Source organism: Entamoeba histolytica, genomic scaffold (assembly GCF_000208925.1).
Source record: "Entamoeba histolytica HM-1:IMSS scf_1104750516593 genomic scaffold, whole genome shotgun sequence".
In the NCBI taxonomy this organism is placed as follows: domain Eukaryota; phylum Evosea; order Mastigamoebida; family Endamoebidae; genus Entamoeba; species Entamoeba histolytica.
In genome coordinates, this window is record NW_001915063.1 from 2,400 (window position 1) to 29,129 (window position 26,730).

General features: G+C 25.7%; 16 protein-coding genes and 1 pseudogene across 16 annotated transcripts, besides 5 other annotated features; 6 read left to right on the plus strand and 11 right to left on the minus strand.

Annotated features, from left to right (window-relative positions):
• Positions 1-25: 25 nt before the first annotated feature.
• Positions 26-1,003, plus strand: EHI_020830 (uncharacterized protein; the record flags this gene model as incomplete). The annotated part of the gene is made up of 1 exon (XM_001913952.1): positions 26-1,003. The coding sequence occupies one exon, from the start codon at positions 26-28 to the stop codon at positions 1,001-1,003; it is 978 nt and encodes a 325-aa protein (XP_001913987.1).
• Positions 1,004-1,011: 8 nt separating this feature from the next.
• EHI_020840 (uncharacterized protein) lies at positions 1,012-2,118 on the minus strand (the record flags this gene model as incomplete). Its single annotated transcript, XM_001913953.1, has 2 exons — positions 1,012-1,764; positions 1,810-2,118. 2 exons carry the CDS (start codon positions 2,116-2,118, stop codon positions 1,012-1,014), a joined length of 1,062 nt encoding a protein of 353 aa, XP_001913988.1.
• A 489-nt stretch (positions 2,119-2,607) lies between these two features.
• On the minus strand, positions 2,608-3,219 carry EHI_020850 (uncharacterized protein; the record flags this gene model as incomplete). The annotated part of the gene is made up of 1 exon (XM_643704.2): positions 2,608-3,219. One exon carries the CDS (start codon positions 3,217-3,219, stop codon positions 2,608-2,610), a length of 612 nt encoding a protein of 203 aa, XP_648796.2.
• Positions 3,220-6,925: 3,706 nt separating this feature from the next.
• Positions 6,926-7,279: a repeat region.
• A 541-nt stretch (positions 7,280-7,820) lies between these two features.
• Positions 7,821-8,132, minus strand: EHI_020860 (uncharacterized protein; the record flags this gene model as incomplete). Its single annotated transcript, XM_643711.1, has 1 exon — positions 7,821-8,132. One exon carries the CDS (start codon positions 8,130-8,132, stop codon positions 7,821-7,823), a length of 312 nt encoding a protein of 103 aa, XP_648803.1.
• A 15-nt stretch (positions 8,133-8,147) lies between these two features.
• On the minus strand, positions 8,148-8,576 carry EHI_020870 (uncharacterized protein; the record flags this gene model as incomplete). Its single annotated transcript, XM_643710.1, has 1 exon — positions 8,148-8,576. One exon carries the CDS (start codon positions 8,574-8,576, stop codon positions 8,148-8,150), a length of 429 nt encoding a protein of 142 aa, XP_648802.1.
• A 2,428-nt stretch (positions 8,577-11,004) lies between these two features.
• On the minus strand, positions 11,005-11,717 carry EHI_020880 (uncharacterized protein; the record flags this gene model as incomplete). Its single annotated transcript, XM_001913954.1, has 2 exons — positions 11,005-11,359; positions 11,410-11,717. 2 exons carry the CDS (start codon positions 11,715-11,717, stop codon positions 11,005-11,007), a joined length of 663 nt encoding a protein of 220 aa, XP_001913989.1.
• A 395-nt stretch (positions 11,718-12,112) lies between these two features.
• EHI_020890 (uncharacterized protein) lies at positions 12,113-12,610 on the plus strand (the record flags this gene model as incomplete). Its single annotated transcript, XM_643712.2, has 1 exon — positions 12,113-12,610. One exon carries the CDS (start codon positions 12,113-12,115, stop codon positions 12,608-12,610), a length of 498 nt encoding a protein of 165 aa, XP_648804.2.
• Positions 12,611-13,753: 1,143 nt separating this feature from the next.
• EHI_020900 (uncharacterized protein) lies at positions 13,754-14,221 on the plus strand (the record flags this gene model as incomplete). The annotated part of the gene is made up of 1 exon (XM_001913955.1): positions 13,754-14,221. One exon carries the CDS (start codon positions 13,754-13,756, stop codon positions 14,219-14,221), a length of 468 nt encoding a protein of 155 aa, XP_001913990.1.
• Positions 14,222-14,300: 79 nt separating this feature from the next.
• EHI_020910 lies at positions 14,301-14,954 on the plus strand (annotated as a pseudogene).
• Positions 14,955-15,997: 1,043 nt separating this feature from the next.
• Positions 15,998-16,092: a repeat region.
• Positions 16,084-16,135: a repeat region.
• Positions 16,136-16,681: 546 nt separating this feature from the next.
• Positions 16,682-18,205, plus strand: EHI_020920 (uncharacterized protein; the record flags this gene model as incomplete). Its single annotated transcript, XM_649725.1, has 1 exon — positions 16,682-18,205. The coding sequence occupies one exon, from the start codon at positions 16,682-16,684 to the stop codon at positions 18,203-18,205; it is 1,524 nt and encodes a 507-aa protein (XP_654817.1).
• A 10-nt stretch (positions 18,206-18,215) lies between these two features.
• Positions 18,216-18,989, minus strand: EHI_020930 (uncharacterized protein; the record flags this gene model as incomplete). Its single annotated transcript, XM_649724.1, has 1 exon — positions 18,216-18,989. One exon carries the CDS (start codon positions 18,987-18,989, stop codon positions 18,216-18,218), a length of 774 nt encoding a protein of 257 aa, XP_654816.1.
• A 140-nt stretch (positions 18,990-19,129) lies between these two features.
• On the minus strand, positions 19,130-19,840 carry EHI_020940 (uncharacterized protein; the record flags this gene model as incomplete). The annotated part of the gene is made up of 1 exon (XM_649723.1): positions 19,130-19,840. One exon carries the CDS (start codon positions 19,838-19,840, stop codon positions 19,130-19,132), a length of 711 nt encoding a protein of 236 aa, XP_654815.1.
• Positions 19,841-20,110: 270 nt separating this feature from the next.
• Positions 20,111-20,854, plus strand: EHI_020950 (uncharacterized protein; the record flags this gene model as incomplete). Its single annotated transcript, XM_001913956.1, has 1 exon — positions 20,111-20,854. One exon carries the CDS (start codon positions 20,111-20,113, stop codon positions 20,852-20,854), a length of 744 nt encoding a protein of 247 aa, XP_001913991.1.
• Positions 20,855-21,244: 390 nt separating this feature from the next.
• EHI_020960 (uncharacterized protein) lies at positions 21,245-22,759 on the minus strand (the record flags this gene model as incomplete). Its single annotated transcript, XM_649721.1, has 1 exon — positions 21,245-22,759. The coding sequence occupies one exon, from the start codon at positions 22,757-22,759 to the stop codon at positions 21,245-21,247; it is 1,515 nt and encodes a 504-aa protein (XP_654813.1).
• A 36-nt stretch (positions 22,760-22,795) lies between these two features.
• On the minus strand, positions 22,796-23,824 carry EHI_020970 (uncharacterized protein; the record flags this gene model as incomplete). The annotated part of the gene is made up of 1 exon (XM_001913957.1): positions 22,796-23,824. One exon carries the CDS (start codon positions 23,822-23,824, stop codon positions 22,796-22,798), a length of 1,029 nt encoding a protein of 342 aa, XP_001913992.1.
• Positions 23,825-24,817: 993 nt separating this feature from the next.
• Positions 24,818-25,165, minus strand: EHI_020980 (uncharacterized protein; the record flags this gene model as incomplete). Its single annotated transcript, XM_649719.1, has 1 exon — positions 24,818-25,165. The coding sequence occupies one exon, from the start codon at positions 25,163-25,165 to the stop codon at positions 24,818-24,820; it is 348 nt and encodes a 115-aa protein (XP_654811.1).
• A 657-nt stretch (positions 25,166-25,822) lies between these two features.
• EHI_020990 (uncharacterized protein) lies at positions 25,823-26,212 on the minus strand (the record flags this gene model as incomplete). Its single annotated transcript, XM_001913958.1, has 1 exon — positions 25,823-26,212. The coding sequence occupies one exon, from the start codon at positions 26,210-26,212 to the stop codon at positions 25,823-25,825; it is 390 nt and encodes a 129-aa protein (XP_001913993.1).
• Positions 26,213-26,560: 348 nt separating this feature from the next.
• Positions 26,561-26,612: a repeat region.
• Positions 26,604-26,698: a repeat region.
• Between the last annotated feature and the right edge of the window lie 32 nt (positions 26,699-26,730).

Genomic DNA, 26,730 nt, shown 5'->3' on the forward strand with positions numbered 1-26,730 from the left:
TGATACTATTGGTTATTTAAACTCAATGAAATATACTAAAACTAGACCATATTTAGAACATCTTATGCAAAGTATAAATAACATACCTAATAGTTGGTATATCAATAATCAATTAATTTATGTTCCTATTCCAGATTCAATACAAGATTTTAAACATGATTCTATTTCATCTCAAGTTAAAAATTATCTAATTACAATGCTTGGTAATGATGATAATGGAATGAATAAAAGACTACAAAAATTAGTTCAAATTCTTAATACTAACTTCAAAAATATTTATAATTCTATTCAATATTCTATTACACAATATATACAAATGTTTACGAGTTATATTTCATCAGTGTTAAACAGACCAATAATGAATTGGGATCTTAAAGGAATGTTTTATTTAATTGATAATGGAGATAATTATGTTAATAATCCAATAATGATATTATGTGATAATTTAATTTTATCAATTCAACGATCAACCATTATTAAAAATGCTAAATCAAAAGGTGGGAGTAAAGAATTTAATATTGAAAATGAATATAAACAAGCTAAAGAAGTTGGAAGAAAACAATATATGCATCTTGCTGGGTTACGTGATGATATTTCAAATAATAATGGATTTAGTAAATCATTAAATGTAGGAAAAAGAAAACAAAAATCATCAAAATATGAAAAAACAGAAAGAAAATTTTCATTTCATTCATTCTTTATTCTAGGTATGACTAAAAATCAAATTATTCAACATTCATTATTTGGTGGAAAAGAAGGAGCAAGTGCTTTAGCTCATTTAATAAAAGCAAAAGTAATTCCTGATTGTGTAAGTTCAATATGGGTATGTTGTGTTGATAAAAGATATGAAAATGGAAGAAATGGGAAATTTTCTGTATCTAAACAAAATATTACATGGTCAGGTGGAAAACTTAAACCAGATATAGATGATGAAAAGGGATTAACAAAATATTTAATTGATTATTTATATGCTAAAGATCATGAGTATATGAATAAAAAATAATAATTCATTTATCTTTTTATAATTCTTAAATCTCCTGTTAAATTATCTATTTTTAATACTTCATTTTGATTTATACTTTGATATAAATAATATGCAACAGAATTTGTAGCTGATCCTGCTGTTTGTCTATAAATATATCCAAAATTCTCTTTAGAATATCCTTTAAATATTATAATAGTTGCAATTTGTGTTTTAAATGATGCATTTAATGCCTTCCATATATGTAAATTCACAATAATTGTTGTTTTCAAATGTCTTAATCTTGTAATAATTTCTCCCCATGTTTTGTCTTCTTTCATTAATGCAAATGATGCATCTTCTAATATAATTATTAAATGTTTTTCTTGTGGTTGTTTATAATATTGCATTAATGCTGGCATAAATTTTTCATAATTCATTCCATATATTGGTGTTTTAATAAGTCCTTTAAGTTGATTAAATGTTTCATCTTCTCCTGCATTTTGTGATACATAAATAATCGCTTCATATTGATGTTCTATTTTATTGAGTTTTGCTAATTCTTTCATTATAAATGTTGTTTTCCCTGCTCCTTGTTTCCCAATAATAATATTAAAACTATTATAATAAAAGAAGATTTGTCGATGAACTTTTTTAATTTGATTCTCTCCTTTAATATTACTTAATCTTTCTTTAATTTCTTTATCTATTTCTTCTTCTCCAATATCATCATCTTCATATTCTTCATATTCTTCTCTATATTCATTTGTATTATCATCTTCAAAATTATCAAATTCCATAAACTAAATTTATAAAGATTCAATTATTTAATAGTTTGTTTGAAAAACTTCTAGTCTTTGTTCTAATAGTCCATTTCGTATTTCTTCATTTGTTTTCATTTCTTGATTATACATATTTCTTATCTTCTCTATTTCTTTTCTTAATCGTTTATTCTCGGAAATAATATCTTCCATAAGATCATTCAAATTATCATTTAGTTGTCTTTTAATATACTGATTCATCTTATCTTTTTGATTTCTTGTTTTCTTAGGTGCTGCTTCTTCTATTGTTGGATTAGTTGCTCTTATTAATACTGGTGGTAATTCATTATTTTCATTTGGTTGTGTTTCAAAAATGTTTTGTTGTGTATTGCTCATGTTATTCTTGTTTGTTATTTCATGTTTTCTTTTCCTTTAAATATTATGTTGTATTATTCTTATTATTATCCTTTCTATTCTGTATTATATTCATCATTTAGGGCCCTTGTTTTATCATCATATATACGTCATTTGAAACTCATTATTCATTTGAAACATGACTACTTTAAAAGATATTCTTATTACACTTGCTGCTTATGAAATAGATCAACCATCATTAGAAGAAGCAATCAAATTACAAAAACAAATTGGAAATTTAATCCCATCAATTCATGAAGAACATCAGAAAAGATTAATAAAACATGCATATTGGAAAATTGTATGGATAATAAATACATTAGCACCATGGGATAATAAAAATTAATTGATTATTTGAAACTTTCATTTTATTATTAATATTTATTAAAATGCATTTAAATTAAATTTATTTTATCTTTCTTTAAAATGTCTTAAAAATTAATTAAATAAAGAAAAAACTAATAAATTAGTTTAAAAATTAAAACCATTCAAATCTTTAAGAGATGAATGGTCTTCTTGGAAATTGAAACTCCAATGATTGTTCACTCCCTCAGTTATTCTATGAATTGACGATGGATCTTCAAACTCTTCATCATCAGGCTCTTCAAATTCCATTTCATCATCCTCATCATCATTTTCTTCTAATTCCTCCTCATTATTGTTATTAATGTATTCTATGTTTATATCCTCGTTTGAATCTGTATTATTCCAATCAAATTCCATCTTGTCTTCAACTTCTTTATTGGATTTCTTTTCACTTGATTCATCATAAAATTCTTCTAATTCATCATCATTGTTGTTATTAATGTATTTTATGTTTATGTAGTCATTTGAATCATCATCTTCTTCAATATCAATATCCTCATTAATATCGTCTTCGGATATTTTTTCCTGTTTAGATTTAATTTCTGCTTCATTCCATTTTGAAATGAATGGTGTTATAATTCTTAAATTCTCAATATGTGTGGGGTTTTGTTCATCCAATAATATAATAACGTACCAAGAGAATAATGCAATTAATGAATGTCTCATCCAAAAATCTTCATTCAATTTGATTTTTTTAACACACAACCCCATTGTCATGATTACACTAATACTAATCTTTGTCAATACACTTTTTTTAAGTAATTTTAAATTGGATATAAATTCAGAGACTTTAGAAATTATATGTTCTATATAAGAGGTATTAGTATAATGAAAATCAAAATTTTCAGAAAGTTTTTCTTTAGTGATTTAAAATCTTCAATAACATTATTTATTTTATTAAATAGTTTGATAAAGTGAGAATTTAAAGACACGCAGGCATATTTAGGATATCTTTTAAGTGGATTGCGTCTCAAATAATAAGAACGATTCACCGTAAATATAGATGATGCTTCTTTTATTGGTTTTTTAAGCGAAGTATAATTTTCATTTAATTTAATGAATTTAATGAATTTGTTTGATAATGAAATATTGTCAGGTGTAATATTTATTAAATTCTCTTCATTAAATTCTTTTAATTCATTTTGTACATACATGAATCGTTCAATAGGATCATTCTGACACATTTCATTTTCATATTTAATTAAATTCTCTTCGAATGAATTTACACTAGTCATAGTATGATAAGTTTGATTCACTAATGATTAATAAACATTTTGAGATTGATTAAAAATATACTTTAATTAAATAGTAGAGGCGAACTTTAAAAGATTAGAGTTGAATTTGGAGGTGAAATTAAGAGATATGAGACCAATAATTATTAGTTATGAGGTAATAAAAATAAATGATATTTAAAACAACAATTGTGATTATCTAAAAATAGAATATTCTATAAATAAAATATGAAATAAATGTTATATATAACAAATGGTCAAATTTCGACCGTAGGCATTATATGATGTATCACACTATTGTCAAATTGTACCATAGAAAAATAATATAAAAAGATAATAAAAATAATATAAAAAATAAATAAAATGAATAATAATATTTAAATAGAAAATAAACTATATTCAATTAATTTAATTCATTATCCAATTAAAATTTATTTAAATATGAATTAAATAATAATTAATTTATATTTATTGTTCTCTTTATTTATTCATTCTTTTTCTGTATTATTTCATCATTTATTTAATTTCTTTTTGAATCTATATCAATTGAATTAAATATTACATTATATTTTGATATGTCTGTTTGTATATTTTATTCTTTTATTGAATTTTCTTTTGGTTATCTTCTTCTTTTCTGTTATTCTTTTCTACTTATTCTTTGTGATATATTAAAAATTTCTATTACTATTATTGCTTTATTACAACTTTATATTTTGTTTGTTTTATATTCTTTATTTTATTCTTCTTGTTATTTTATATTTTGTTTATTTCTAAACACATTCTTTCATTTATTTCTTTCATTTTATTATTATATACTTTGTTTATTCTCTAATTCTTTTTATATTGTTTTACCATCTATATAATATATTTCTGGAAGAAAAATAATCAAAGAAATAATATATCTAAATAAAATACAAAAAGAATAATATATTTTTCATCAATAAAACAATACCAATTATTTTAAATAATTAAAACATACACTTTTATTTGATATTTATATTTTCTGCATTAAAAAATATATTTCATCATGTTTTTCATATTTTATTATTTCTTTTTGATTTACTATTTTCTACTTTTATTCTTTTATATCATTCATTCTCTTCTTTTTCAATTATTTGCCTTTTTTCGTTGCCATTTTTCTTTCTGATTTGAATTTTCTTGTTGGAGGTGCATTAAAATTAGTTGCAAATTATTTTGCTCCGATTAATTTTGCATCTCGATATATCAAAATTTTATTTGTTTTTCTTTATTTTTATTGTTTTTATTTCAAAAAGTAGATAAAAAGAATCTTTTTATGAGAAGAATCAATTCATTTCAAAATATGCTATTTATAATTATTACATGTCTGTTTGGATTTAACAGTACAAAAATTCTCATTAATACAGTCTAATAAGTGGTTGGAAAATCCATTTCCATTAGTCTCCATAACAAAATGATTTGTTGACAAATTGTCTACTTTATCTATAATCAATTTTTCATTTTCAGTATTATTCAAAATGAATTACTTGTTATTTTATCTTTATTAACCATAAATCACTACGTTCATTCAAAGAAAAATCAAAAGAAATGATTGTATTTATTTTGAAATTTAGAAAATAGTATGAAATTTACGTGAGTAATGTCAATGAGAGGATTAGATTTATACAGAAAGTATATGTTGTTTCATTATATAATACATTCCAAGTGAAAATAACATTGAATTATTAAAGAAAACACATCTATCACAATCTAATGAAATATTAAACATTTATATGTCATATAAAATTTATTGCCTTCTGATAATCTAAAATATATATTTAAAATAAAATTAAATGATGAAAGTGTCTTAAATTAATTATAACACAGAAATTAGTTATAAGAAAGTCTTATAACATTAGTAAAAAATTTGATTTTGATGATGAATTAATGTTTAGACTGTTCAAAGACAAACATATGAAAAGATATTTAAAGTTGAAGAAATCAACAAAAAGCAATGTTCAATGAAAAATGAAAGAAGTGAAAGAGACAAGAGTAAAAGTAAAGAAGAGTATGATAAAATAGAAATAGATAAAGTAAAATGAATAAATCAAAATGATTCACTAAATGGAACAAATTCTAGCAATGAATGTAGAAATATGATAGTAAGGTATGATTCATGAAGAAAAAGAAACACAAAAATTCATATATATGAATAATAATAAAAGGAAAATGTTTATTTGTAAGAAATGATAAATCTTAACCAATGAAAGAATAATCCAACATTAAAGAAATAATTTCATCACAACATTTAAGTGAATTATCAATCATACACATAAATTATATAAGTGCCTAAATATAGTACAAAATTATTTTTGTTATTCATAATTAACTTGTTTAACAAAAATTTGATTTGTTAGATTTGAACCAGTGAACTAAGAAATTCAGATAAGTTATCAATTAGTCAACATTTATAAAGTTGTATGCATGTACTGATATTCAACGAGTCGGAGTTAATTCGAGAAAATGTAACAATATTGCACGTGAATATAATGATAAAATTAGACAAATCAAATAAATAAATTGAATTACCATAAGTTTATTTGTTTTAAAGGCACTAAATCAGGAAAGATGAGTAAGTCTATTCTTGACTCAGAAATATTTATTGAAGAAAATAAGAGAAAAATAAGAGTTGAAATTGTGATGATAAGAATGAAAAATCAACAAAATGAATACATCAAATACATTTTGATACGTTGGTTTTGAGAAAATGAATTGAACTTTTAGAAAAGAAAGGATGAGAATGCTGAACACTTTAAAGAAAATGATAAAAACAAATAAAAAGTGTTTCAATGGATGTGAAGAAGATCTTCCAACCAGTCTGTGAACACTTTGAAAAACTTAGTAAGAGAGAATTTGCTGAATAAGTTTGTAGTTTAATATAAATTGTTAGTTTCATTTTATTTTTATTTTTTAATAAATTTCAAATAAGAATCGAAAATGACACATCAGAGGTAGCATACAACCATAATACGTATAAGCTTTAATCAACACTTAATTTCTAGTTATGATGTTGTTTTGTGAGATAATTTACCATTCAAGACAAATTGGTTATTATTTATTATTGTTGATTATCCATTAAAAACTAATAAGAAGCATTAATTAATAAGGATTCTTATTTGTTAATAAATATGAATATTTCCTATGATTAATAATTAATTAGTATGATGAGAGTGTTATTAATTAATATGACATGATATATTTAATAATGATAGAAATGATGTGAATACAAGGTGTGATAACAAGAAAAGGGAATGTTTAAATTGATGTGAAGATAAAAGAGAGAGGCATAAACACAGTATTATTTGTATATTCTTCTTATAATAACATTATAAAGAATGAAGAAATTTAATGCTCATTCAATTCAAATTAAAAGTCAAAGAACAACTTAAATGAAGAACAAATTATGCAGAACATGTTTGAAGACACAACATTTCAAATGAAATAAAACATGTTGAATAAATTGAGACATCCACTTCTCAACATGAAGAAAATCATAATCATAAGTAAATCAATCGTATGTGATTTTTACTAATAATTATCAAACACAAATAATATTTCACAGATACCACATAAAACATTAAAATTATCCAAACCTTGAACCCACTAGTTATATTCTGATTATGATATTGTATTTTGTTAGAAAACAACATACTTAATACTATAAGATTACCAATGATTAATATTTCAAATGAATGGATATCAATGATAATAAAAGAATAGAAATAAAGATAGTAGTAATAGTTGATAGAATAGAAGTATAAATGATAATAAGTTTATTAACAATGAAAATGAATTGTTTGTAATTGATGATAGTACAATTGAAAATAATCATAAGAATATAAAGTTATAATCATATTAAAACAAGAAAATAAAGAAGAAATATAATAATCATTAAAAACAAACAATTAAAATAGGAAAATATTTAAAGACATTTAAAATAAGTTATTCTATATTAAATAAAGTTGCAAAATAATTTTCACCATTATGTTAGAGCGGTATATTCTTCAAAAAAGTTCTGCAAAGTTTAAGTATGCAAGAAGATACATTTATTTTGTATCTATTTTCTTACTACAAAATTTCTTTGATTCTTTGAGTATAAAAACCACCATTCTTCAATTGAAATGGTGCGATTTCATTAAAAAATACTTCTTTTGAAGTTCTTTTCCTAATATCAACTTTATTCCTTGGATGTACATTTGTATTATGTTTTATTTTATTTACAATTACATTTGCTATCAAAGTATAAGTATTTGGTAAATCAATATTAGAAATTGATTTATCAGTCCAATTTACTTTAATTTCTTTTGATTTAAAAGCAACTGATGGAAGGTCATCATAATTAATAAGATATTTTAATGACATAGTTTTTCTTTCTTTCATCAAATGATAACAAGGCTATGCTACTTTAGGATTAACATTTCTTATTTGACAACTAATACAATAATGAGTGTCATCACATATTACATTATTATTTAATATGTTGTATTGAGATTTTAAGACTTTCTTTGAAAATTCAGTCAATAAATTAAAATGAGGAACATTTTTATCTATAATTTCATCAGGAAGATCAATCCTAATTATATTACTAAACATTGTATTTGCAAGTGCATAAATATTGTCTGTTAATAAATATAAAGGAAGATTATTATGATTAATTATTTTTTTTAAATGTCCAAAGAAACCTTCTACTCGATTTGTTGTAAAATCACGATACATTCCATATTTGATACATTCTGAAGGAATCCAATTTTCTTTGTGTTGAATTAAATCAATTAAACACATTAATCCTTTATTAATATTTAATCCTTTTGCTTCTTCTATCATTTGTTTAAATACACAATAAGAGCAAGTAGAACATATTAAAAAGAATTAACAACAAATTAAACTCAAAAAGAAGAAATAAAAAGGGAACGAAAATAAGCAAAGAAATAATGAATCTAAATAAATTACAAAAATGAAAAAAAGATGCAAAATATTTTGCATCATTAGATTTTTCCACTTATTATATTTTGCTCATAAAAAAATAAAAAATAAAAAAATATGATAAATACAGGAATTGTAAATATTTATGTTTATATTTTATAATAACTTGTATTCAATTGATATTAAATATTAATGAAATATATTATTTGATGAATCATATTTAATTGTTTCTATTCATTTTTATTTATATGTACTTTCTTATATTGAATATTCATATTTATCATATTTATATTCTTATCATTTATATTTACTCTGATTTGTTTTATATTATTTTTATCTTTTATACTTTGATTTTATTATTATATCATTGATTATCATTTCTCATTTTATTTATCATTTATTCTTATTATTCTTTTGTTTTATATTCTATATCACATATTCATTTATATTTTATCACTTATTATATGTTATAATAACATAACACATATGATTGAATATATAATAAACATCATAATGAAATTATACATATAAATAATAAACATAGAAAGAATAAAATAATTTTCATCAATAAAACAATATTAATTATTTTACATAATTATATTAGACACTTTTATTGAATATTTCTATTTTTTACAATAAAAAATACACAATTTATTTCTTCTTTTTTCTTCTTTTATTATCTATTCTATTTTATTACTCTTTATCTTCTTCTATTTTCTACTTTCATTATCTACTTCTGCTTTCTTCTTAACTTCATTTTTCTGTTATTTGTTTTTTTTTTTCGTTGCTAGGATACACTAGCACTATATATTGAACTATTGATGATTCATAATTTATCATGAAGATACTCATATTCTTATTCATTATATTAATCTTCTTGTTCATTAGATCTTTGACTTTGTCATCCATCATCATTCAATGCAAAGATTGTTTGTTCACTTAATGACCATGTAGTTTTATATGAATGGACTATTGGAGAGTCTGTACTTATTGTATGTGGTTTCTCTATCACTAATGTAAATGATTCATTATTATTAAATGTGGATTTCTGTTTGTAATTTTGAAGTCCTTTGTCATACGTTGGTTGAATTTGGTATTGAGCACTTGGTGTTTCAATTGAATTATTCATCGAATAGAAACAATTTACTGTTTGAATGAGATTCTGATTTCCTACAAACACGTTTGTAACTGGTTGAGTCTTGATAATAACTCTTAGAATTCTTATAGTGTCCAAATCTAAATTTCAATTCTTTGCCTAATTGAACATTAGCTGTCCCTTTATGAATAAATGATAGAATATTACTTGATTGAGTTGGAAAGAGTTGGAGTGAACTTCCAGTGACTGAACTTATTAAGTAATTTGGATGTTCGTCTGTCAGATACATGGTTTTCTTTTCATTCAATTTGACCAGCTTCATCTTAGTATGGAAGTTACATTTAAGAATGTCATTCTTGATACTTGACAAAAATGCCTTTGTTTGTTTACATTTATACAATGAATGATTTCGTCTATAAGTGTATCTAGTTAGTTGTCTAAAATCCATAAGAACTAGTAATATTAGTTCATACAATTTATTGGAATAATAGATCGTCATATTGGAGAAATTAACAAAAGTCTAAAACAACAGATTTACTGGTATAAACAATGAGCAAGTAAACACAATTGTCCATATACACAAAACATTATCTTCACAAAAATAGACAAATCAAAAGACACTGACATTAGTAGTAGTGTAATGAATTTAATTCAAATGTATTTAGTGAATAGAGAGAAAATAGAAGTCTATCTATATGTATTTTAATATACGTTGAATTAGTTATGAAGATGAAGAAGCAATCAAGTTGAATGAGAAGTCATATATTCGAGACACACAAATCACACATTTACTATTTAATAATAATGTAAAACATGTGACAACGTTTTTTGAATGTTGTCATTCAGGAGGTTTCTTTCAACCTGATGAATCATGCATTTTCATATAGATAGAATAATTAAAAATCCAACACTTGACTATCATTATAATGAAGATAATATGTATATTGAAATCAAATATTACAGTCTTTAGTATATCACATAAAGAACAAAGAAGTTAACAAATGAAACAAGAAAACAAAGGATATTGATGGGCAATACAAAAAATGACTGAATTAGAAAAGAGTCCATTTGATTATACTCAAGAGTATGTAGTTAATTGGTTAAATAAACAAATAGGTGATGAAAAATATGTGAATGTCAATTCATCTACATTAATTCATTCATGGTTTTAATCATTAATTAGAACCATTCTTTAATTGATTAATGAATTCAAATTCAATTAGTTTAATCCTATTAATTGAGATTTTTCTTCTTTAAGAATTTCTTTGGAAGATAATTTGTTGTTGTAAATCCTATTGTAATTCTATCATCATCAATGTCATCAAGACTTTGTTGTCTAAATCCAATGAATTGCATTTTAACATTGAATTGAATACCATCATCATTCTCGCAAAGTTTCTCTTTTACAAAACATACTGTCCCATATGACAAAAATGCTCCATTAGTGTCTTTATCAGTGTTGTCATACTTATTTAAGAATTCTGTAAGAATATGTTTATTTGGTTCAATTGTGAAATCTTCTGGTTCAAATCCTTCTTTAGTAATTCTGAATCGACCAGGATTGACATTTTTAATTACATAATATATTCTATTGTAAACTGATGATTCTCTGCACTTTTAATAATTGCATTCTTCAACTTTCTCGTGTCTTTACTTAATTGATAGAATGAAATGGTAGTTCCGGTGATACTTGTTGGTAATTGTGTTGATTGAACAATAATTAAATTCAATACAAATGCATCATATTGTTTTAGTTTGTCATAATTTCTGAACAATTTATGAATGAGATGAGTATAACAATAGTCATCAGCACCAATAACAGGAACACCATCTTTTTCACTCCATGATTTACTGGTCCTAGAATAATAGAAAGATAAATTGGCTTCTAATGTGAGAGTTTCAGCTTTACAATTAGTGAGTACACTGTATAAGACACCATTGGACATTTCTCTAGCAGCAATTAATCCACCTGCAACTTGTTCTTTATTAGCACCAACATGTTGTTGTAAGACTTGTTCTTCCCAACTTCATTTTCATCTATAGGACCATCTAAATGATGGAAATCAGCATTGTGAATAGGATAGTCATCTAATTGGAGTCTGTAACAATCAAAACTGTTTTTCTGGATTCCTTGGACTATTCCTTGACCAGCATAAGTAATGACGTTTAAAACCTTAGGAATGACTTTACTTAGGAGAGTAGATAGAAACCCATTGATAAGAATAGAAGAATATGGGATCTAACTAATAAATGAACATCTATCAAATTGAAATGAGAGATAAAAATAAGAGATTTGAGATATTTAAGAGATTGAGAATAACTATATAATTCAGAAAGAAAAATGAATCCAAAGAATTTATCAGAGGGAACTGTATGCCAAACATATTCAGTTAGAATTGAATGTAATGTAGCAGATTCAGAAGATGATAGAGAGATGGTTATAGTCCCATTAATATTAGGACAAGGAACAGATTGGGACAAAATCAACCCAGAGATGTTTCAAATTAAAGACATCAATATAACAATTAATTCATATTATCAAAATAGTATGATTGTAAATCAAAGTATTGAGTGGTATATATCAGGAGACTATCCAATGTATGTCCAAGCATTCGCAGGAAATACATATAACGAAGGAGATGCAACAAAAATGAATGAATTAATCTTTACAGGAATATATTTATCAGCAAAGTCTAATTCTACAATTCGCTCCAATTTCAAGAGTAAGAATATCTACAAGACAGTAATTAACACTGATGATAAGATACAAACTGTAAATAAAGAAGTAATCAGTAGAGGAACAGGAATAGATGAGTCATTAATAAAGAATCCAATGTAGTGTTACAATTAGGACATATAGCAATGTCTATTAGAAAAGAAGACTTCAAACAAAGTACATTTCAAGAAAGAATGACAATACAAGTACTATGCTTTCAGTAATAGAGAAGAAAGAAGAAAGAAGGAGTTGAAGAGAAATATAATTGTAAAGGAAAGATGCAACATAAACCAGAACCAAGTGAAGATAACAAGTATGTAGATACGCCAGTAGGAGGAAAGTTAATTTTGAACTATCAAGCATTTATTAGAGCAGAGATTACAATTGCCTATACAAGAAAGCCATACTAATTGAATAAGGATTTAAAAAGAAAATAGAATGAAGAAAATAAGAAGAAGTTAAAAAGAGGAAATGAGTAAAGGAAAAGATGAAGAAGAGATAAATTCGGAGTAATTAGAAGAGATTTTAGAAGAAATGAAAGGAGAAGAAGTGATATAGAAAGAAGTAGAATACAAAAGAGGAAGGATGAAGAAAGGAGTGATGGAGGATAAAGACATAAACAAAGTGATTGATAACAACATCAAGAAATTCAAAGAAAATTTCAAAGGAGAAGATGTAATAGTTAGAAATATAGTGAAAAAGACAGATTTCATACAAAAGAAAGAAGTCAGGAAGAGAAAATGAAAGTGAGAAAGAAGATAATATGAGTTCAGAGTATTTAGAAGAGATATTAACATGAATGCAGATAACATAAGAAAAGAGAGAATTCCAAAATGAAAAGAATTTGTTAAATTTACATTTCAAAACTGATTTTCCAAAAAAAAAACATAGAATAACAAAAATAACAAAATGAAGAGAATAGTATAAATAACATTTGATAACATTTCTTTTATTCTATTTATAAATAATATAAATCTTTTATATAACACATTTTAGAAGTTACAACGTGTCACAAAACACTTTTCATTATTTTTTATTAATTTTTTTAATTTTTCAAAATTATATATAAAGAAAAAAAATGAAAAGAAAAAACCATCAGGTAGTCACACCATAACCCTTTGAGCAAGTCACAACGTGGTTATTTTGACTTCTTATTTCTCATTCATCAATGAATACTCCAATAAAGTACAAAGAAAAAGTTGATCTTGTAGTCGTATTGGTTTTACTGATTATGCTGCTTATTTCTTTTATAACAACAATACACATATGAATTTTACTTATTACAGTACTATGGAAAACTGTAAAAATGCAATTAATCCAATTGAAAACCGTACTCTTCAAATTAACTATTCTACTGTTGATGAAATCAGAGACTCTTATTTTCTTATTTATCTCTATTATGATCAAGGATGTAAAAACTTACAATATATTCTTAATAAAAAGAAATTCTGTTTTCCTCTGAATGGAAGATGGTGGAATTTTACAATAGTAAAGAATACAATCCAAGGTAGGGAATACTCCGATTCATCTTGTTTAGACATTGTTAGTAATTTCACTACCGACTTAAATGTTTGTTTAACATATCCTCAGAATGTATTTTATATTGATCCTTCAAAAAATGAATTACCAGGATTAAATTTAGATTATGACTATAACTATAACCATGTTGAGAATAATGCTGAAATGATACTTGGTTATTTAACTATCATGTTATGTATCTTCAGTCTCATATAAGATATTCATTGATAGTACTAGAATCTAATTAATCTATTCTTTGTCTTTTATTTCTTTTTCACTAAAACTAAGAAAAATTATGAGATCAAGACGTACACTAGCATCCACAAGAAGAATTGGACTTACTCCAAAACCTACAGCAAAGAACTTTGATATAAATGATTATGCTGGAAATATCACTGTCTATAAAGTGGACCAGATTCTTCAATTTGATCCTACTAATATGAAAAGTGCTACAGCAATAGTAGAGAATAGTAACACATCTTAAATCAATGTTGATATGACTAGTTTAAAGACTGAATTATTTAGAACAAAGGCTAATTATGACCTAAGATTTAATGTTAAATTATCTAATGATGATAATGATGATAATACTAATACTAATGAAAAGATTTATGGAATAGGATTCTTATTTCTAATTAATGATAAGAAAACAAAATATGATGTTATTATGTATTGTAATACAAGTGAGAGTCAAATTCAAGTTCCTTTAGAAAGTAGTTTATCATTTAATCTTAATGACTCATTCTTCTTATTTGGAGAAAATGCTTACTCCTCACTTACTATTAATCATCCTATTGTTTCTATTGAATATAATGATTATCTACAGATCCTATTAAATAATATGCCATTTGGTCTTCAAAGAATCTTAGGTGATTTCACTTTCTCTAATGTTCTCAGTATAGTAAGTTATGATTATAATGAAACTACTGGTTCATGCTACTTAAACTAATTGATTATTTCTTAAAAAGGGCAACGAAAAAAGCAAATAATGGAAAAAGAAGAGAAAGATATAAAAGAATAAAAAGAAATAAGAAGTAGAAGGTGATGAAAAATAAAATTATGAAACTAAGAAAAAGTAGAAGAAGATAAAGAGTAATAAAATAGAATAGATAATAAAAGAAGAAATAAAAAGTGTATTTTTAATGTAAAAATTAGAAATATTCAATAATAAGTGTCTAATTTAATTGTGTAAAATGATTAACAATATTTTATTAATGAAAAATATTTTACTCTTTTTTATGTTTATTATTTATATGTATAATTTCATTATGATGTTTATTATATATTCAATCATATGTGTTATGTTATTATAACATATAATAAGTGATAAAATATAAATGAAAATGATATGAATATATAACATAGATTGAATATAGAAAAACAAAAGAATAATAAGAATAAATGATAAATAAAACGAGAAATGCTAAAAAATGATATAATAATAAAATCAAAGTATAAAAGATAAAATTAATATTAATATAAATCAAAAGAGAATAAATATAAAATGATAATAACATAAAAATGATAAAGATGAATAAGATGAATAAACAAATACAACTAAATAGAAAAGAATAACAATAAGAAAATCTAAATAATATAAACATAAAAAATAATAAAATAAGAATAATATAATATATAGATAATAAGAAGAATACAATGATATACATAATATAAACAGAGAAATAAATATAAAAATACGATAGATAAATAACATATAAAGAAAAGAATAAAAATAATAAAAATAAATATGAATAATCAAATAATCTATTTCATTAATATTTCATACAAAATGAATACAAATGATTATAAAATATAAACATAAATATTTACAATTCCTGTATTTATCATATTTTTTATTTTTTTATTTTTATTTAGGAGCAAAATATAATAAATGGAATATTCTATGGATGCAAATTATTTTGCATCTTTTTTCTTTTTTGTAAATTATTTAGATGCATTATTTCTTTGCTTATTTTCGTACCCCATTTAAATAATATCAAAACATAAATATTAAAAATATATAAACATATTAATTACATATTTTAATGAATTTGATTCAATTGATTTTAGTAATCCTCATAAATATAATTTACAAAAGAAATTAAGAAATAATAGAGAAATAATACATGTTATATTAACAATAAATTGATTAATTCACAAAGAGTTAGTAAGGAGATTAAAAGCACTGAAATCTTTAAATATAAATGGTTTATAACTCATTGTGACATGCAGCTGACGTGGCAATTATATATATATTTATTGTAGTCACAATATTATACTAACCACAATCGTGCGTAGCACGATATTGCCCTTCGCACGATTGTGACTAGTATAATATTGTGGTACAATAATTATTATACAAAATGCCACGTCAACTGTCAGTCACAATTTAATGATGATGGATTAATGATATTGTGAGTGTATGTATTGATAATGGGAGTTTACGACCCTTTTAGCATTAAAAATCTTTTTTAATCATAATCAGGTTCAGTCATCCCATTCACTACGTTACTGTGATCCTCTTCACCTTATGATTACGACTAAAACGATTATTTAATTTCTTACGGGTCTATACATCATTTTAATACAGGATATCATTATCCATCATATATTATGTATCAAATAAGCTTCAGCTATTTAAACTCGAATTTAGATTCAACTGAGTTATTGAAATAAATGAGACGTACAAGAAGAGCCACGGCTACTAGACCAACTTCAACTAGAAGAAATTTAAGAAGTACTATGGCAGGGAATTTAAAAGCTGCTTTTCAACAAAGAGATTCAACTCAAGTAGTGTTGAATGCTACTGAAACAGTACAATTAGCTATTCCAGCAAATACTAATGGTGCTACAACTGTAATGAATGTTACTAAATTGCTTTGCGGCATGGAATTCTTCCAACATTATGCTGGAATGTATGATCAATTTAAAATAGATGGAGTGTCAGTGTCAGCTGAAATTGTTTACAATACATTTGGTCAAGCTGCAATGACATTTCCTAATGTTATCACTGCATGGGATAGAAATGGTATAGATAAAGCAGTAGCAAGTCAAGTAACACAAGAAGGACAAGGTGTATTAAGTAATGTACCAATAGTACCAGGTCCTTATCAAGTGAGTTCATATTCAAGTGCAGTAAGTAGAGCATATTATCCAGGAGCTAGATGGGGTATTACAAGAAGACTTGTTGCATCTTCATTACAAGAGAAGAGTATTTATCTTCCAACAGTAAAGACTGCTGAAGTATTAACTGAATCTACTTTATATGCAGCATGGAATCCTGATTTCTTACTTTCTGTTCTTTTAGGAAATCAAACAGCTACATGTCAAACACTTGTATTTAATTTAACATGGTCATGGGTTGTTTCACTTAGAGAATTGAGAAAAAGTACACTTGGTGTTATTCCAACACCTGCTGCTAATTCACTTGGTTATGCTAATACTAATGCTGGTACAGTTGCATCAGGTACAAATAATGCAATGATTCCTGTTAGTATGACTACAACTAACAATGGAGGAGTTGTTACTACAGATAATCCAATTTATACATCAATGGTACAAACAACAGGTGGACAACTATCAAGTTCATCTAATACATGGACAGTTGATTCATTTAAGATGTATTTGAATAATATATTTTATAATGCAGGAATTTCACAAGTTAATGCTATAGATTTGAATTATGATAAATTTACTGGAGTAGTTCCATCTCAAAGTAATCAAAATTTAACTATTAATGCAGGTGGTACAAGTGTTATGAGAGTACGTTTAGTTGTATTTGCTACTGCTGGTACTCTTGGTGCTGGAGTAAAAGGATATAATATTTCTGCTTATTTATTTGGTAATGCTAATACTAATGCACATACTGTTACTATTTCAACTGATGCTGATACTTATGTTATTGCAAGTAATGTATTTGATATTTATGGAATTAACTTACCTGATACTTCTACTGGTGCTAATTCAGAAGTTAAAATTAATGTTAAAAGTACTACTGGTTCATCAACTGATGTAGTTGGATCTCTTTTATATGCTTATAGTGGAACAGTTGAAGATGTTGCAGTTACTATTGCTTCAGGTGCATTACCAGTTGCTGCTGGAACAGTTGGAAATGGAGTATTGAATCCAGTTGTACTTGTTAGTAAAACATTTGTTACTGGATTGTTTTCAAATGATAACCAAAAACTTATTAGTGCTTAAATTAATTGAATTATTTTATTGGGAAGTTTTCTGAAAGTAGAGATGAGTTCAATGACATTTTAAAGTTTGCATTACTTTTTTCAGAACCAATATTTTCTGAATCATAAGAAATTAGTTTAATTGCTTCTTCTATAGTTGTTCCTTTACAAAAACGAATAAGACCAGTATTTGGACTTTCTGTATTTAATTTCAATATATAATATATTAAATAATTGTATATAATAAAGGTTTTTTCTATTTCCATTTCATATATAAATAAGCCATCACTTTTAGTAAGTCTAAATAATATAAATTGACAATTTTCTTTTTTTGTAATTTTTATGTATTTATTACTAGTTGAGGTAGTTACTACTTTATGTAAATTTCCATCTGCTGGTATTAAGTCTGTAATATCAGTGTCTTCTGTAATATTTATTATTTCTGGTGCTACTGTTGCTAATGTATAAGTATTGTTTTGATATACTGATATAGAATCTATTTTATATTGTGGTACATTTGCAGTGACATAAACATGATCAAGTGCATCAAGGTTATCATCCGGACTGATAGTGTATGAACCATTTTCAGTAATAGTAACTGCTTTTGTTTGGATTTTTGGTTCAGGTACTTGAGTGATTAATTGAATACTGTTAATATAATTTTCACTGGTGAATGTTGTTATTCCATTTGTAGTTGTTTCGATAGTTATATCATCTGTATTTACTGTTACTTTGAATGTATTTTTATTTATTTCATCTTTTCTTATTAAAGTTTCTTGTTTTGTTGTCTTGTTAATGATAGACATGAATGATAAAAATGAGTTAATTAATATAATTGTTTATCTTTTATAATTAAAATAAATGTAGATTCTTCTTTTTCTGGAAATGTTATAGTTACTTTTTCATATGCTGAATTATTTTCTGCTTGATATGTGAGTGTCTCTCTTTATTTGATTTCTTCATTAGTTAAATTGACATTTAAATCAAGTAAATTCATTGTTTGTTCTTCTTCTATTGGAGTGCAAATATATCTATCAAAATGAACAGTGATATACCATTGACAATTGAATTTAATACTTTTATTATCATTGCTATTTGGTGTTTCTACTCCTATGAAGTACCATGGATAAAAAGGAATACTTACATTTTCATTTGTAAATGGTTGAAGTTCAGTATTATCAAATTTCCAATATCTTTTTACTCTAGTAGGTCCATAATAGTTTTGTTCTTGTAATGTCATAGCTTTAATAATTGTATTAATTTGAAATGCTCCACCTGGATAATAGACTTGTTGTTGTAAGTGAGTACTTGAATTAATCATATTAATTACTTTATTTATATCTTTGTCATCTGCAGTGTCTTGATCAATATTGGAACGAATATATGTTGGAAACCATGTAGTACTAACAATAGGAAAATTTAATCCTATTTCTTCTACATTTATTTCACCTATTGAGAGACTAATTAATGCTTTAAATATTTTAACTCTTTTAAAACAATTACAGAATGATTTGTAATTAGTGTTATTGAAGAGTAAATCAAAAAGAGAAGTTGTATATACTCCCATTCCTTTATTTAATTTAACTTCAATTGGGGTATTAAAAACAAATTCTACTTCATGTGTATTATTAGGACAGTTATTTCTAGAACGGATCATTTGAATATAAAGATGAACTGATTAATTCATAATATGAGTGCAGACTCCAGTGATTCTAATCACTCGTCTAAATGTACCGAAGAAGTGTTTAAAGAAAGTACATGGAATATTATCCGTAAAATAGTCATGCTTCTATTATCATGTATATTATTAATAGCGAGTTGTTTCTTTGCATTTTTTGAAAGTAGAAGACAAGGGAATGTTATGAATGCAGTAGAAGAAGTATTAGAAGTAGTAAAAACTTTAATTCCTAATTAACTTTTTATTTTAATGTGTTTGGTTAAGAAGAGAAAACAACGATTAAATCTCCATAAAAGAAGATTTGGTTCATATGGTTCAATACGATTTAATTATGATGGAATACCAAGAAGTAATCAAACAAAATATAAACCATTTAATACTTCCATGTATATGAGTGGTAGATTACAGAATAATAATCAAGGAGTATATTATACTCAACCTCGACCAAATAGAAAAGAAACATTAGATGAAATGCAAACACATAGAAAGAGAAAAATGATTAATGATGTAGATGAAGATTTAGAACAATTGAATAATAATCAAGCATATATTAGAAGAGTAGTACCACCTGAATTATGGAAGAGAATTGAAGATGTTGCATTTGAACCAAATGTAGTAAGAAGATATGAAAAGTTGCAAGATATTCTAGTACCAGAAGCTATTACTACTCATTCATCCAAAGATTATTATCATAAAATTCATATTGGTGCAAGAACAAATAGAAGTGATAATAAAGGTACCATCTTTAAAACAGGTGATTTTGAGAGAAAAGGATTGCATCAATATTTACATAAACAACCTCATTTTAATAAAATAGAAAGTGGGAAAGAGAAATATGAAATGATGAAGAATGTTTATAATCAATTAGAACGATGGGGAACAAGTGATGATCGTACTGATTATGAAAAGGTATTACTTAGAGTATCACCTGATGATGATAAAATTAATCATTTTAAAACAATCAAAGGAAACATTAAATATTATAATAAATAATTAATTATCTTCTTTCTTTGGTTTACTTTCTTCTTCTTTCTTTTTATCTTTTAATACAAATTTAGTTTTGTATTCTTTCTTTGGTACTTCTGGTGTCTTTACTTTTTTAATCTGTGGTTTATCCCACATTAAGCCTTTCTTTCTGGCTATTCTATACACCAAGCTCCAATATGGCTTTTTTAATCCTTTTAATTCTTCTTCCTTGGTGTATTCTTCCACTGAATTTATTAGCTTGACCATTGTGTCTATGAGTTCATCTGCATCCATAGATACAAATTTACCCATAGCGTGGTCAGCTATTAAGTCTTTTATGGTTGTCATGTATGAATGATTAAACAGTTCAAAATAAATAGTTTAAATATTCAATTTATCTCTTTTCGGAGTACATTATCAAAACTCATACTCGTACTCATATTCTATTTCTGGTTCTTCTACTTCTTCTATATCTTCTTCTATTTCTTCTTCTTCATTTACATCAACGTTTTCGTCATTATGTTTAAAGTTATTCCAATATTTTTGTTGATCTTGTATTGTCAACTCTTTTGGAATGTCTTCAACTCTTAATTTTTCTTCTTCTTGTTCTATTATTGGTTTAATTTGTTCTGGTAGAATATTTTTGGAATCATTTTCTTCTTTCTTTTGTGTTGGTTTATAATTGTGTAATGCGTCTTTAGTAAGTAATCTATATCTTTTTTCTAATTCATCAACTTCACGTTTTCTGTTTTTAACGTCAGTGAAGAGTTCTTTATAATTAAATTTAGAATCAAACTTCTTAACTTCTTTGAGTTTTCGTTCTTTTTTGACAATAACTGGTTTTTTGATTCTTTTTTCTTCTTTCTCATCTCTTTTCTCTTCTATTTTTTCATTTGGTAATGAATTATTCATTATTTCATTATTTTGAACTTCTTCTTTTTCGTTCAATGCTTCATTTTGTGGATGTTCTATTTTTGTTTCATTTATTGCTTCTTCTCTTTCTTGTTTTTCTTCTAATGGTAAGAACTGTTGTAATTCTTCTAAATGTATTCCTCGTTCGAAATCTCTCTTTTCTTGATATTCAATGGTATCTTCTAAATGATGTTTTCTTTTGGAATTATCTCTATTTTTATCTATCCATTGTTTGATAGTATTTCTATTCTCTCTTGGTGGTCTAGGTGGTATAATATTTCTATCTGGTTCTTTTTCATCTTTATGTATTTCTATTTCTTCTTCCATTGGTTTATCTTTTATTTTTTCAAGTAGTTGTGGTATTTTATCTTCTTCTACATTATCTGCTAGTATTATATCATTATTTTCATTTGTTAATATTAATGGTATAGTAGTATCTTCCACATTATCATTCTCTTGTTCTAATTTATTATTGTTTTCTATTATTTCTTGTTGAATTATAGCTAATTTATTTCCTAATTGTTCTGGATCATTAATATCAATTATATCTTCTAATATTCTGAGTGTATTATCATCATATGTAAGTATTTCTTCTGGTTTATTTGGATTTACTATTTCATATATATTTGTACTGTTATCATTATCATTGTTATTCTCTTCTTCTCCTTCTTTAATTGAGTCTTCATTAACATTCATTTCTTTATTATATTCTTCATAATCTGGATCATCAAATATTGATTCTTCTGTCTTACTATAATCTTCATTAATCAAGTCTGGTTTATTTACTCTTTCTGGTTCATTGTCTGGATCAAAGTAATTATTAGCTTCATAACTATCTGGATGTAAATCTACATCATCTTCTTCAAAATATTCATCTTCTCCATTATCTGGATCATAAGTAGTATTCATTCCATTGTTAAATGAATAATCATTATAATTATCATAGTATTGATTGTTATGAATATTTCCATAACTTCCCCATTTTCGTTTTAATACATTTGGTCTATACCAATAACTCATTATTAAAATAAAAATAAAAGATAAACCAAAAAAGAGTTAATTAAAATTTCCACCTGACCACCTACTTGCTAATTCTCTAGCTTGTTGAGTTAATTCAACATCTGGTTCTTTGGGTGGTATTATTGCTGTATCATTCTCTTTTAACAGAGATAATATTAAAGATTTTCTTTTCTCTCTGTTTTCTTCTACTGGCTTTGGTTCTTCAAGTGCTACAGGAGGAGGCATACTTTCTTCTTCTAATTCTTCTATTATATCATTTAAATCATCAATTGTATCATCTCCCATATCATCTAAACTAACATCTTCTTCAACTTCATTCTCCAATAGCATTTCAACTAGTTTTGGATCTAATCCATCATATTTACTTTTATCTTGTACTGATTCTTCCTTAGGTGGTGGTTCAATATATAATTTCTCATTAGTTTGGAGTACTACTGTGTTTTTCTCCAACCAATCGAAGTCTTCGAACTCTTTGGCTGTTCGTTGAAGAGCGTTCCAACTTCCAGGATTTAAGACTAAAACAGTTGGTATGGAAGTAACTCTAGCATGTGAGTATTTCACATTGATGGTTATCTGTTCACCTCTCGTACTTATAAGCGATTTAAATTCTGGCCAAATGATGTCATTAAGGTTAGCATCGTCAAATAATCTGATGTCATATTTTAAGCTTTCATTATGACCATCCATCATAAATCTGCCTCGGAATTCATCTACTCTTAAATTTTTTAGTAAATCGTTTATGAATTCTGTTTTCCCCATTTTCGTATTACTCACGATTACTAAAGTTTTCACTCTTTTCGTTTTACCACTTAAAGCGGAATTTAACCAGACACAGCTGTTTTTTACGACTGGGTTATCTTCCTTCCAAGGCATAAGTTTGATTTTTATTCTCTCATAGTTATCTCGACTGTGCTCTTGAGCCCATACAGTATCAAACTTGGCTACGTTATTCATATATCCCTTTAAACTTATGTTTTTTAAATAGGCATGCGCTTCTTCTAGGTCTGGCATTCGGAGTGCTTTTCCTATGTCTATATCTCCCAATCTCCCTTTATTCTTATCCATCTTTCCTATTTCTTCAAATACCGCTCCTTCATTGGGATGTTTTTCTCCTTGTCTCTTCAGATATTCTATAATAGCATTGAAAGATCCATCGTAGTTTTTGTTTTCGGTTATTTTTTCAAAGTGTAAGAAGTGTCTTTCGTTATTAATTTGGATAAAAGGCTTTTTTCTGACGTGGGCTACTTCTTCGAGCTCGAAGAATGCATGAGCATGTTTATTATTTCCTTGTGTTGTTTTTCCGATGGCTAAATATTTTATATGGGCTCGCTTGTTTTTTGTTGAGCACCACTGTTCAATCGCGTTTTTCAGGAATTCTTTATTTGGAGTTTTGGTGTTTGGTGTCATGTTTATTGTAATAAAGCCGTGCATGGCTTTAAATTCGTAATACCTTTTCTGTGACTCTGTCATGTAGTTGGATGATTTGATAGTAACGAGTTGAACTATTTATATCATTCGGAATTTTCTATTTTGTCTGTTTATTGTATGTATGAGGTAATGTATGAGGTAGAAAATGATTTTTAAACTATAAGGAATAATAAAAATTTAATTCAATTAATTTAGAAATTCCTCTTTAAGTGTCTGTTTGTCGTGTTGTTTACACGTTTCATGTGTTATTTAAACTGGAATACTTTTTATTTTATTCGATGTTCCCTCTCTTGTCTAGCATTGTGCAAGACATCGACGAAACCTGTAAAGGTCTCCTCGAGAGTGATAGTTTGGATTTGGACACCAAGTGTCTAATCTATTCTATCCTCTATTTTATGAGGAGATTCGAGGAGACACACTATAATTATAGTGATGTTTTATTTTATTACCTTACAGGTTTCGTCGATTCTTGCACTAAGGATCAACGATTTAATAAACTAGGAGGTTTATTAGAATTACTTGAAAATTTCCATTTCGTTAATGATTTGGAATAATAATTAATTTACTATTTTTTATTTTTTTATTTTTTATTTAATAAACAAAATAATATTAAAAAGAATTAAATTAATTTTAATTTTCTTTTGGAGCTCTTGGCTTCTTGGATAATTCCCTTGAAATTGCAACTCTTCTTATTCTTTGCCTTTCTGTTGCTCTTATTCTAAAGGCATCCAAAATATCTTTAAATTCCTTTTTAATATCAGAAGACATTTCAAATAGAGCTTCGACTAATTCACTCTCCTCTTCTAATATCATATTAAATTTATCTTCTTCTAAATAATATTTCTCCTCCTTCTTGTAGCATTCGACGAGATCATCGCAGATGTCTTCTAATTCATCCAATGCGATAAAATAGTCTTTTAAAGAGACTATATTTATATTTTCGATTTTTGTGGCTTCAATTTTATCTTCTGTATCCATTGTCTGGTATGGTATTCTTATTTCTTAAACAGTTTAAATATTTAGATGAAACAGGCATTCAGACAGATGGAGAGACAAAACAGACATTTTCTATTTTTATTATATTATATTTTTATTATAAGTATAGTATAAAAGTCAATCATTACCTCATACACTACCTCATATCAGCCATTTAATTTGTTATTTAAACAGCAATAATATTTTAGCATTCAATGTCTTTTAGTGGTACTTTTAGAAGGACACGTCTTTCTGTACTACTCTCGGCTATTGCCAGGGAAGTAAAGTCCCAACTCAGTCGAGCCAATGATAATAATACTGAAATAGTATTATATGGTTTAATTTATTGGTTCCGAGTTTGGGATCATAAGTACCATTTAAAGTACTCGGACTAAATGAATAAATGGCTCGACTACATAATGGTGGATATTTATTCCACCATTATGGATTGTGGTCCTCTTTTATTCTTACTCAATACACTTTATTCAGGCAGATATATTCCTGATATTGAGCACTTTAATTGAATGTTTTTTATTCCTTTTTATTTTATTTTATTATTGCTTATTGCTTATTGTTTAAATAACAAATTATTTTCTTTTTTAAAATTTTGAATAACAAAAATAAATAACAAAATTTTAAAATTAATTAAATTAAATTAAACTAGAGAGGTCTGGTTTTTCTCCTCTCTGGTTTTGTCTCTTCTTCTTTCTTTTTCTTCTCCGCTTCATCGATTCTCTTCTCTCTGTTTTCTCTTCTAATACTTTCTTTTATTTTATTAATAAGAAGAACATTGTTCTTCTTGAATATTTTAATACTTTCATCTATCTCATCTATGGATTTAATATGTCCTTCTAAAATTAGTTTCATTGAAATGAGGGGATATTCCCCAAGTGATAATTCTGATCCCCGTGCTAATATATTACAATTTTCAGCAACTACTGAAATGTCATTAATAAGCTGAACAACATCTTTGAGTGAGATGGGTCTATCGACTATTTCGGTTTCTTCTTCTGATACATCTCGAGTACATCTATTTGGAGTTCCGTACATTGTTTGATCTAATGACCATATCTAGATGGTAGGGTCATTAAATATTAGTATAGTATTATTCTTAATAGTTTATTTAACTATTCTTTGGACATGTTCCACTCAAGGTGTTCATTACGAATGAAATCCCGTTTTCATACGTGAAACACCTATAAATATTTGGGACAATAAGTAATAACCTCATATCAAGTATAATAATAAATAGTATTTTTACTATTAATTATTTACTATAAATTGTGACTGCTGACGTCATCTATCACAATGGGTTATAAACCATTTATATTTAAAGATTTCAGTGCTTTTAATCTCCTTACTAACTCTTTGTGAATTAATCAATTTATTGTTAATATAACATGTATTATTTCTCTATTATTTCTTAATTTCTTTTGTAAATTATATTTATGAGGATTACTAAAATCAATTGAATCAAATTCATTAAAATATGTAATTAATATGTTTATATATTTTTAATATTTATGTTTTGATATTATTTAAATGGGGTACGAAAATAAGCAAAGAAA